General features: G+C 41.3%; 1 protein-coding gene across 1 annotated transcript in view; it reads left to right on the plus strand.

The window, feature by feature from the left end:
* Nucleotides 1-4,861: 4,861 nt before the first annotated feature.
* ergic2 (ERGIC and golgi 2) overlaps nt 4,862-13,014 on the plus strand; it is a 69,688-nt gene continuing 61,535 nt past the window's right edge. Inside the window, exons 1-2 of the mRNA XM_028818014.2 lie at nt 4,862-5,029; nt 8,997-9,142. Of these exons, the coding sequence (XP_028673847.1) occupies nt 9,037-9,142 (106 nt within the window). The 5' untranslated portion in view covers nt 4,862-5,029; nt 8,997-9,036. The remainder of the gene's footprint in view (nt 5,030-8,996; nt 9,143-13,014) is intronic.

Here is a 13,014-nt window from a genome sequence, read left to right on the forward strand (position 1 = left end):
TCAAACTGGTTGAATGATCTGTGTTACCACATGAGCTCATTCTTTGGGTTCTAAACATAATATGCAAATACCAATCGCTTTATTCAGATCAGGTTATTTAAGGATGTCTACTGTTTGGGCAGACAAAAGGGACGGGCAGCTGCAGTTGCAGGGGCTGCTGGGGTTTCTCTGGTTTTGGTTTTAAACTCCTGACTGGTAGCTAATTTGTACAAATGAATTGTTTCACCAATAATTTTGCCCGTCTTTTTCTTTGTGTACTTGGTGTTTCTCGAAAAGATACCACCAATACTGTTTTGTTGTATTTAAAATTGACAGGGCTGCTTTCTTGTTCTGTATCTAAATTATTATGCCTTAAAGACACACTTCAGATTAATATTGTTATTATCTTGGTACCTTCTATCCAGTCATGCAGCTGTAGTCTTGACAACTGTTATAGGTATATGGATGAACTATTGGGACATCTTACGGTGTCTTCCATAATGTTTGGAACAAAGAATGATTTTCTTCCTCTGTTTCATAGTTGAAAATTATGAATCAAACAATTCAAATGTGATTAGAGTGCACGTTGCAGACTTTAAGAGTATTTGCATACATTTCGGTCTTGCCACATAGAAATGACAACACTTTTATTATATGGACCCACACCCATATTTCAGGCACCATAATGTTTTGGACATAGCAATGGCAGGTACTGCTTGAAGACTGTGATTCATAGACATCACCAGGTACTGAGGATCTTCTCTGCTGATGCTCTCCTGCTTTGTCTTAGTATTTTTGGAATCATTATCTTGTTATTGAATGACACACCATCCAGTGAGTTTGGAGGCATTTACTGGAACTTGAGCAGATAATATGTTATACACCTTAGAATTCTTTGTGCGACTGCTCTCAGCAGTTCCATCATCAGTGAAGAGAAGTGTGGCAGCCATCATGCCCAAACCATAACAGCTCCACCACCATGTTTAGCAGATAAGGTGGTCTGCTTAGGATCTTGAGCAGTTCCTTTTTGTCTCCACATTTTGTTCTTGCCATCACTCTGGTACAGGTTCAGCTTTGTCTTATCTATCCACAAGACCTTTTTCCAGAATTCTGTAGGATATTTGAGTCCTTTTTCTCAAACTGGAATCTGGCCATCCTGTTTTTGTAGCTAACTAGTGGTTTTCATCTTGTAGTGTGGCCTCTGTATTTCTGTTCATGAAGTCTTCTGCACATAGTCGTCTCTGACAGGTCCACATTTGCCCCCAAAGCCTGTTTCTGATCTGTCAGACAGGCATTTGGGGCTTTTTCGTTACCACAGTGAGGATTCTTCTGTCATCAGCAGTGGAGGTCTTCCTTGGCCTACCAGTCGCTTTGTGATTACTGAGCTCACCATGGTGTTCTTTCTTCTTCATGATATTCCAGACAGTTGATTTAAGTAATCCCAAGGTTTTACCGATGTCTAATGATTCTATTCTTGTTTTTTGAGCTCATAATGGCTTCTTTGACTTTCATTGGAACAGGTCTTATCCTCATGTTGAGCAATGGCAACTACAGACTCCAAAGGGTAGAAGCAAGGTGCGGTATCTTAAGAAGCACTGAAACACTGAGGAATCACAAACACCTATGATGCAAATTGTCCCAAACAACATTGTGGTGCCCTGAAATGGGGGCCTATGTGGAAAATGTGTTGTCATGTGTACTTAGTGTGACTTCAGTGTATTCAAGTGAAAGTCTGTAATGTGCACTTATTCACATCCAAATTGTTTTATTTGTAATTTTAAACTGTGGAGCAGAGGTGTAAATCAAGGAAAAAATGTGGCTTTGTCCCAGATGTTATGGCGGCACTATAGCTGCTACTCCACAAATACATTTGATGCACTGAATGGTCTTTTTGTTGGTTAGACTTATGTTATTTTCTGTCTGTCCTTCAACTAATTAAAAACATCAGTTACTGTTCTTTATGTGGTTTCACATGAAAGAACACTGAAATTGGCCATATGCTGTCTCAGTTCTCTGGATTACTAGCTTCAAATGCTGTGATTGGACCTGTTTGTGTGGAGTTTGTTCCTGTCGTTTTGGTACAGCACTAAATGGGCCCCGTGTTGGTTTGTAAATCAATGCCTCAAGCACTCTTACAGGCAGAGTTCTGTCTTCTCAAATGCAGGCTAGTAACTGATGTTCCTCATGTTAAATATCACCAGTGCCCAAGACCAGAAGGCCACTTCTCTCTTCAGCCTCTCTATACTTCCTTGACTAGACTGGCTTCTCTGTAATTTTGACGTGTCCCTCATAACACATGTCAGACTCTGAGGCCTCCAGAATTCTCTGACCTCTTTCTTGCGATTTTTCTCCGGTCCTAAGCCACCATGTCACCCAGGCAAGTAAAGCAAACCATGGTGTGTACCTATTTGGTACAAAACTATTTATTAATTTTGTAAACTTTCCTACTGCCGCAAAGGATGTGAAGGAATGCAGTATCTGACCCCAGTGAATCAGGGCATAATTATTCATAACTGGCCAATTTGGACTTGCCAGCCCCCTCTTAACTTGCACATCTTTGGGATGTCATCAGCAAGAGACCATACAAACTCTGAGGTGGCATAACCTGCCAGTCTGTGTTTTACTTGCTTCATCAAATAGTTGGGCACAATTTACTGAGAATCTTACTCTTAGTTTTAAAAATTGCTTCCAGTTTTTGCAGCACTTGTCCTGCTGAGGTTCTTCACGTCAGGAAGTCACACCACCTAACGATTCCTTTACTCCTTCTACAGCATTCTCAGACCCTTGATGAGATGTTGGATGTTTAATATATCATAGGTCTGTCTGTCTTCCTTCCCTTGTGTTGGGATACTCTGGCAGCTGATGCCAGCACCACCTAGACCAGGGGTGGCAAACTCTGGTCCTAGAGGGCTGCAGTTTTCATTTTAACCATCTTCTTCATTAGTGACCAATTTTTGCTGCTAATTAACTTCTTTTGCTTTAATTTGAATTAACTTGTCTCAGGCCCCTTAGTAGTCTCTTTTTTATTAATTAGCAGCCAAACAATAGTGAGACAAAAAACATGACCAGCTCACCTGTGCCCATCACACAATCTCTGAAAATAAAGAAAGGTGAAGGTTTCAGTAAGGTTGATCTCTCAGGTCTCCAAAACATTTTGAAGGTGTTCTTAGAAAAAACAAAATCAACAGTTATGGAAATGTCTGCTGTGTCAGAATGAGAGTAGCAACAAGCCATAGCATTAAATGAGTTTAATTAACAGCAAGAGTTGGCTTCTCATTAAGAAACTGGTTGGAGTGAAATTAGTTGGAGTTTGAAGCCCCAATTTAGCTGGTCATCTGTTGGCTTGTTTCATGTCTCATTTCTGTTTGCCGGTCATTTAATGAAAAAAGGAATCAATGCAGAGAACTGAAAACTTGAAATGAAGGGAAAAGAAGTTAATTAGCAGTGAAAACTAGTCACTGATTAGGAAAAGAGGTGGAATGAAAACCTGCAGCCACTGTGGCACTCCACGCCTGGAGTTTGATGCCTCTGACCTAGACTTTCTACTCCCAGTCTCCACAATCAACAGTTCTTATGGAAACTTGCCTACAGACAGCAAGGGCATGGACCAAGTGGTCTGAAATCTCAGTTCCTCTTTTACCACCACAGACCACTGGAATGACCACCATACTAGCCTCTGACCTCACCTAGTAAATATGCCCCCTGTGGGGCAGAGTGGGCTGGGGCTGCTCCTGTGTGGGTGTGTGGGTCCACTGCACAAGGCTGGCGAAACACCATGGGCAGGGGTGGGGGGGACCATGATGTTCAGAGCAAACTCAGCCCTTTCAGTTTTATGTGTCCAAAAATAATTCACACATTGTGCCCAATATTAGTGGAACATTACAAAACTATATGGTATTTCAGTTAGACAGAGACCCAGTATATAACCCTCAAAATACCTAAGAAAAGAATACATAAAACATTCAATGGGTTTTAGTCACACATGATTTTTTGCAGTGCATTTTTACATTAATGCAATATCAAACATCATACCAATCACAACAGAATGAACGTTTACTTTCAGCCGTCCACTTATTGAAATATATTACACAATCACACATCTAAATAGCAAGATACTCTATTAAAGCATGGCTTTAACTGGATTCTTTGGATGTGTGCTCTTTGCAAAAACACTTGGTGCTGGAAGTAAAATATCCACTTGATACTTCCATGTATAATATAAAATTCCAAGCACAGCTGAATAACTCAGATTGCCGCTGGATTGTGTGTTGGCAATTGATTGCCTTTTTTAATTGTTGTGCTTTCTGGGTGTAGGTGTGAACCACGAATAAGGGACACTGCTTAGCAGGCTAAACGTCTGCCCCTATCTCAATGCCAGCACTGCTGTCACTCGTGGCCACCCTCCTGAAGTCCAGCACTTCACCAGCTTCCTCCAAAATAAGAGCCTCGGTGTCACAATTGGAGGTGCAGATACACCCAGTCTGATGAACCCAGATGGACAGGTACTCTCCATATCTTCACGCTTAGCGAAAAAAGAAAATACGAGCCACGCTACACCAAATGATATTTTGGCAACCGGATTTCCATCGGCATAACTGTTTCCAGCTTCTACTCACGCATTGTGCTCATTTCAGTTCCCCCTGACTAAATACAGCACAGCTTGTCGCCTCAAAAATCACTGGACGCATGTCGAGAACAATACAGTGACAATAAAATTCAAAACGCCGGTGTTAATAAACATGCGGGGATAGATACTTCAATCGCTCCTGTATAAGTAAGCTGAGCAGCTCGACTATCTTTAGGAGTCAAACGACATAACCGGCAGATGGCGCGCTAGAGACCGACGCGGAGATGGTCGCGCGCGCTTCCAGCCTTTGTGTGACATCGGTGGTGGTTTGAGGGTGGAAGTTGAAAGGGCAAAGGTTCCGGTGAGTGGCACTGTGTGTGTCTGCAGGTCCGGCAGCTGAAGGCGCACTTCTGGTCTGAGGGGATTGGAGCTGCTTGTCTGGTGGTTGGTGTGCTCTCGACGAACAGACTGTATGCCGCTCACGTAGGTTGCATCAGTGTTCTTTTCCGCATGTTTAAGTTATGGCAGTTGTCCTGGTGGAGTCTGATAGATGAACGGGTTTCAATATTTTAAATCTTTTAAAGCTGATTAAACAGAGAATAACCCCACTTCTCATCTTAGTAAGTAGCGTATTAGCTGGAGAGGCAAGACGGAAATATTAAAAAGTGTTGTGAACCGCAAGAAATACAACTTTACCTGAATAATGAATGAATGAAGTTCAGACTAAGAATGTAGCGATGAACAGTGTGTGTCCTCATCCATCCATCCATCCATCCATCCAGTTTCTGAACCCGCTTTTTCCAATAGGAGATCAGACGGAGTCGGTGACTGTTACAGAACCGGACCACAGTGGAGGGACGTAAGACGCGTGGCGCACTGATTCAGACAGCCTGTTTGTTGCGGAAAGCCTTCCAGCCTCGGGGTTGGATGTCGTTCAGTTGCATTCACAGACCTCGGTTGCCTTGAGAACGGGTAGAAGTCGCAGTTTTTGAAATGCTGTAACCTAAATGTGGTGAAAACGTGAACCGTTTATCCCTGACTCCTACGCTTGGATTACGCATTAGGACTAAACATGGCTTTAACTTTATTGCTGCTTCCTTTTTTTATAAATAGTTATTTTCTAACCCGCTTAATATAGTTGTTATTTTACATCCAATAAATAACTGATTTCAAAATTGGTAGAACACAAATTCTGCAGACATCACTGTAGAAAGTTAAAATAGAAGAAGTTGCTTAAAGTGACACAGACTTCCTTTGTGTAAAACAGAAGGAACACCGGCGCACCACAAGGAACAGTCCTGTCTAGTTTTAATAAATCAAGTCAATCAATAGAGTACCAGGTCCTTTCAAGAAATTATTAAATGATGCTACACTTATGGAACGTATCAATCAATAAGGGAGATGAGCATACGAGATGGGTGGAGAACTTTGTTTATTGGTGCAGAAAGAATTGTCTGCAATTTAACATCAGCAAAAACAAGGAACTAGATATAGACTATCTCTGCACCAAAGAGCCTCTACAGTGCATCACTTTTTCCACATTTTGTTATGTTACAGTCTTATTCTAAAATGGATTAAATTCATTTTTTTCCTCAGAATTCTACACACAACACCCCTTAATGACAACGTGAATGTTTACTTGAGGTTTTTGCAAATTTATTAAAAATAAAAAAAACTGAGAAATCACATGTACATAAGTATTCACAGCCTTTGCTCAATACTTTGTCGATGTACCTTTGGCAGCAATTACAGCCTCAAGTCGTTTTGAATATGATGCCACAAGCTTGGCACACCTATCCTTGGCCAGTTTCGCCCATTCCTCTTTGGAGCACCTCTCAAGCTCCATCAGGTTGGATGGGAAGCGTCGGTGCACAGCTATTTTAAGATCTCTCCAGAGATGTTCAATCAGATTCAAGTCTGGGCTCTGGCTGGGCCACTCAAGGACATTCACAGAGTTGTCCTGAAGCCACTCCTTTGATATCTTGGCTGTGTGCTTAGGGTCATTGTCCTGCTGAAAGATGAACCGTCGCCCCAGTCTGAGGTCAGGAGCGCTCTGGAGCAGGTTTTCATCCAGGATGTCTCTGTACATTGCTGCAGTCATCTTTCCCTTTATCCTGACTAGTCTCCCAGTCCCTGCCTCTGAAAAACATCCCCACAGCATGATGCTGCCACCACCATGCTTCACTGTAGGAATGGTATTGGCCTGGTGATGAGCGGTGCCTAGTTTCCTCCAAACGTGACGCCTGGCATTCACACCAAAGAGTTCAATCTTTGTCTCATCAGACCACAAAGACCAGAGAATTTTCTTTCTCATGGTCTGAGAGTCCTTCAGGTGCCTTTTGGCAAACTCCAGGCGAGCTGCCATGTGCCTTTTACTAAGGAGTGGCTTCTGTCTGGCCACTCTACCATACAGGCCTGATTGGTGGATTGCTGCAGAGATGGTTGTCCTGGAAGGTTCTCCTCTCTCCACAGAGGACCTCTGGAGCTCTGACAGAGTGACCATCGGGTTCTTGGTCACCTCCCTGACTAAGGCCGTTCTCCCCCAATCTCTCAGTTTAGATGGCCGGCTAGCTCTAGGAGGAGTCCTGGTGGTTTCGAACTTCTTCCACTTACGAATGATGGAGGCCACTGTGCTCATTGGGACCTTCAAAGCAGCAGAAATTTTTCTGTAACCTTCCCCAAATTTGTGCCTCGAGACAATCCTGTCTCGGAGGTCTACAGACAATTCCTTTGACTTCATGCTTGGTTTGTGCTCTGACATGAACCATCAACTGTGGGACCTTATATAGACAGGTGTGTGCCTTTCCAAATCATGTCCAACCAACTGAATTTACCACAGGTGGACTCCAATTAAGCTGCAGAAACATCTCAAGGATGATCAGGGGAAACAGGATGCACCTGAGCTCAATTTTGAGCTTCATGGCAAAGGCTGTGAATACTTATGTACATGTGATTTCTCAGTTTTTTTATTTTTAATAAATTTGCAAAAACCTCAAGTAAACTTTTTTCATGTTGTCATTATGGGGTGTTGTGTGTAGAATTCTGAGGACAAAAAATTAATTTAATCCATTTTGGAATAAGGCTGTAACATAACAAAATGTGGAAAAAGTGATGCGCTGTGATTACTTTCTGGATGCACTGTATGTCTGGTCACTTTCAGGGGAGTGGATGTGGAGGTGGTGCACTCCTACAAGTACTTGGGGGTCTACATCAGTGACACTGGTCTTGTAACATTGAGGAACATATAAGAAAGGGCAGAGCAGGTTTTATTTTTTTTCCTTAGGAGACTCTGTTCTTTTATTGTGTGTTGTGACATCCTTCACATCTTCTACAACTCTGTGATGCTCAGTGCAATTTTCTACACTGTGGTGTGCCGGGCAGGTACCATCATTTCAAGAGAGGCCTACCGAATCAACAAGCTAATTAAAGGGCAGACTGGGTTATGGGACACACTCTGGACCCCCTGGAGGTCATAGCAAAGGAGGGAATTAAAGCAAAACTGAGTGCCATTATAGACAATTCTGCACATACCCTCTCCGACACATTAACACTGAGGACTTTAAGCCAACGATTTATTCAGTCACAAGTGTGACAAGAAATCCTTCTTTATACCAACAGTAATATGTCTGCATTATACCCCACTATGACTGCCAAGTCAGAAGTTTTGTATCTTTTTTTACATTTTTTTTGTTTTGTCATTTTGGGTTTTATTTGAATATTTTTTTCTTGTTTATCATAATATTTCAATTCATTGTTTATTTAGTAAACTTCTGTAAAAAGCCAAATTTCCCTCTGGGTACAAATAGTTATGTCTTGAGGCTGAGGAGCAGCTGTGTCATGCTGCAGTGTTTCAGGTCTGATCTCGACATTGTCTGTACTCCTATTGCAGTGTGGCCAGCAGTGCTGTCTCTGGTTAATGGTGCTTCACAAACTAATAGGATTGCTACATTTTTTCAGCCCACATAGTCAAAGGGACATGACAAGAAGCATTGGCCTCCTGGGAAGAATTCCACCTGGGTGGGATGTCAGTCCAGCACAGGACCCACTCACAACAACATAAAGCAAGTTAGGACCACTAGTTAACCTATCTTGGCATGTTGGAGGTAAACACACACAGTCACAAGGAGAACATGTAAGCTCTTCATGAACATCTACCAACTGTGGGATTTGAATCCGGGATAGACAAAACTAATTGGTACAGATAAGCTTTATCCATTTTAAGCAGTTATCAGTTATTGGCTGCTGGATACGTTTAATTCAGTAAAGGATACATTTTTTTATTTTTTTAATTTCTTTTTAAAAGGTTAATGTAAAATGTACACTTTTAATCTTTGTCCTCCTGCTACCAATTAGTAATCTCTACAATAACAAATGCATCATTTATATAGCACCATGACCACAGTGATGTCTAGGCTCTTTATTCTAATTATACAAATTGTCTCCTGCATAGGTTGGATATATGAAGGGAGAAGTGGAAGACAGCTTGGAAGATGAGGCGACTGAACCGGAAGAAGGCCCTCAATCTGGTTAAAGAGTTGGATGCTTTTCCTAAAGTCCCTGAAAGCTATGTAGAGACGACAGCCAGTGGAGGCACAGGTAAAGGAAGCCTAGCAGAAAATTAAGCATCCTTGTCTCTTGGCCCCTAATGGTGAAATGTGTAATGGCTTAGACAGACGGTGAAACCACATTACTTAAGTTGACTTCACATTCTGGCTCACTGTGTGACTCGACACAAGTTGCTTTACCTGCCTAAGCTTCAGTTGTGCAAATGTATGTGCCCAAAACCAGTGCCATGTGTTCATTGTCATGTTCTTCGCCGTACTTTACACCATAAACGGTTGTAATTGTGGAGTTGGCAGCTGTGGACTAAAAAGGTTTAGCTCAGTGGTTCTCAAACTGTGGGGTGGGCCCCCCCCTAGGGGGTCGCGAAGATGTGAAAAAAGAAAACAAGAATGAAGAAAGAAAATATGAAAAATACATCTATTGAAACCAAAACAAATTAACTTAAACTACATTCTGATACTAGAAACATAAACATAGAGTTAGATAAATGTCGATAAAAGTTAAGTAGGTATAATAAAATATGCATCAATGATCCATCATTAATTAAAAAAGAACAAATTGGTATTAGTGGGCTTTCAAAAAAATGTTAAGGGGGCACGATTAAAACTTATGAAAACTCGGGTCGCAAATACTTAAAGGTTGAGAAATGCTACCACATACTCCTTCCATAAGCAGTATGTTGAAAACCTTCCATATCATTTCTTTTTTTTTTTTTTTAATTCATGCAGCCCACCTTTACAGAAAGCTGAATTTAAAGTCATTGTAGAGACTCGCTGCTATTCGGGCACAGTAATTAGCACTGTTGCTTCATTGATCCATTGCTCCGTGTCTGGTCATTGTCCGTGCAGAGCTTACATGTTCTACACATGTCTGGGTGGGTTTCTTCCAGTACTCAAGTTTTTACGTTGGGGTCTGTGACAGTTCCAAATTGTCCCCTCTGTGACTATGGGTGTTTGTTTGTATGTGAGTGAGTAAGACTGGGCCCTGTGGTAGACTATTGCTATGTACTGGGTTGTTTCCTGCCTTCTGACCAGGCTCTGGTATATTTTGTTGCCTATAGGGTGTATATATATATATATATATGTATGTATGTATATATGTATGTATGTGTGTGTGTGTGTATATACAGTCATATGAAAAAGTTTGGGAACCCCTCTTAATTCTTTGGATTTATGTTTATCATTGGCTGAGCTTTCAAAGTAGCAACTTCCTTTTAATATATGACATGCCTCATGGAAACAGTAGTATTTCAGCAGTGACATTAAGCTTATTGGATTAACAGAAAATATGCATCATGACAAAATTAGACAGGCGCATAAATTTGGGCACCCCAACAGAGATATTACACCAATACTTCGCTAAGCCTCCTTTTGCAAATATAACAGCCTCTAGACGCCTCCTATAGCCTTTGATGAGTGTCTGGATTCTGGATGGAGGTATTTTTGACCATTCTTCCATACAAAATCTCTCCAGTTCAGTTAAATTTGATGGCTGCTATGCATGGACAGCCTGCTTCAAGTCATCCTATAGATTTTCGATGATATTCAAGTCAATGGACTGTGACAGCCATTCCAGAACATTGTACTTCTCCCTCTGCATGCATGCCTTTGTAGATTTTGAACTGTGTTTTGGGTCATTGTCTTGTTGGAATATCTAACCCCTGCGTAACTTCAACTTTGTGACTGATGCTTGAACATTATCCTGAAGAATTTGTTGATATTGGGTTGAATTCATCCGACCCTCGACTTTAACAAGGTCCCCAGTCCCTGAACTAGCCACACAGCCCCACAGCATGATAGAACCTCCACCAAATTTGACAGTAGGTAGCAGGTGTTTTTCTTGGAATGCGGTGTTCTTCTTCCACCATGCAAAGCACTTTTTGTTATGACCAAATAACTCAATTTGTGTCTCATCAGTCCAAAGCAGTTTGTTCCAAATGAATCTGGCTTGTCTAAATGAGAATTTGCATACAACAAGCAACTCTGTTTGTGGCGTGAGTGCAGAAAGGGCTTCTTTCTCATCACCCTGCCATTCAGATGTTCTTTGTGCAAATTGCACTGAATTGCTGAACGATGTACAGATATACCATCTGCAGCAAGATGTTCTTGCAGGTTTTTGGAGGTGATCTGTGGGTTGTCTGTAACCATTCTCACAATCCTGTGCATATGCCGCTCCTGTATTTTTCATGGCCTGCCAGACCTGGGTTTAACAAAATCTCTGAGATAGCTTTTTGTAGCCGTCCCCTAAACCATGATACTGAACAATCTTTGTTTTCAGATCTTTTGAGAGTTGCTTTGAAGGATCCCATGCTGTCACTCTTCAGAGGAGAGTCAAAGGGAAGCACAACTTGCAATTGACCACCTTAAATACCTTTTCTCATGATTGGACACACCTGTCTATGAAGTTCAAGGCTTAACAAGCTAATCCAACCAATTTGGTGTTGCAAGTAATCAGTATTGAGCAGTTACATGCATTTCATTTCATACAACTAAATACTGCGTCACTAAAAATCTTTGTTTGGAAAACACCAAAGTACTCGGATGTTCCTAGGAAATGAAAGACATACCACTGTTATCTTTTTTGTTGAAAGTAGAGTAAATTATTATGCAGTAAATTATTATGCAGGCTGAGAGGGGTTCCCAAACTTTTTCATGAGTGTAAGTATATGTGTGTATATCTTGTATAAAAATGTTTACACGTGGAAGTGTGTGTGTGTCTGTCTGGCCTGGAAGTGAGAGGTGGAGTCTGGGTAAGGGCTGCACCTCCGAGGATACACAAGCGAGGCCAACATGTCGGCAAAGTGAAACCTCCAAAGAGTTGCTCGCTTAGCAGCTAATACAGAAATGAGGCGACCACATCAGCAAAACGGTATCCCTTTTACTAATACACAAGCAAGGCGAGCACGCTGGCAAAAGGAAACCTCTGAAGAAAGACAGTCACGTAGCCTTTAATGCACAAACGATGCAAGGCACATCGGCAACACAAAATGAGAGATTCCCAAAGTAGTTCCATCCAATTACCTGACATCTCTACTTTTCAATTTTGTTTCTGATGATTTCAATACTTTCTAGGACCCCATGCTTTTTACTGCACGGGCTTACACAGCTAGTATATATATATGTGTGTGTGTGTGTAAATAAAATCCAAAAATTTACATAAATTTATAGATATATATTTTAATATCATCTGTGTACAGGGTCAGTATGCTGGCATAGTGTCTGTCCTGCTTATTCACTGACGTAGTCCTGGGTTCAGTTCTGCATATGGTCATTTTGCATGTGGAGTTCTTCCTGTGTCTGTTAAACTCCAATCCCTTGTGACCCTGAAAGTGAATGGTGATTTTAAGAATGTTATGGTATTTAATAGATAGATTAGATAGAAAGATTGCTTTTTTGACTCGGTACTGCCAGCGAAAGGAGAAAAAGTTAAACCGGAATGCATACCATCATACTTTTGTTTAATAAAAAAAGAAGAAAAAAAATTCTTTAAATGGCACTACTTTCATCAAGATGGTATATCTTCTGGGAGTAAACTTAACTTATCAGTGGTCCCATATGATCTAAAGAGCATATCTCAGGTTTGTCCCTAAGGAGGCATTTTGTAGTCCTGGATCCTGAATACAAGATTGCTGTCCCAATTGCCTATCGCTGAGATGGCTACTGCCCTGACAACCTGCACAGTTGGAGTATGTGATGGGTCATTCATTGAATGGTGTGCACTGACTGGTGGTGAACATCTGTTAGAGTTTTTAAAGTATAGAGATGTTGCTTAACTAATCAGATTAAATCATTGCTGTAGCCAGACCTTGAAAATGTGTGACGCACACCTTTGGAAAATCTCCAGTGATACCATCATCCTGTGTACAGGAACATACAAGAAGTATTCATTGGTAAGGTGTTTAGGAA

Source organism: Erpetoichthys calabaricus, chromosome 1 (genome assembly GCF_900747795.2).
Source record: "Erpetoichthys calabaricus chromosome 1, fErpCal1.3, whole genome shotgun sequence".
Classification (NCBI taxonomy): Eukaryota; Metazoa; Chordata; class Cladistia; order Polypteriformes; family Polypteridae; genus Erpetoichthys; species Erpetoichthys calabaricus.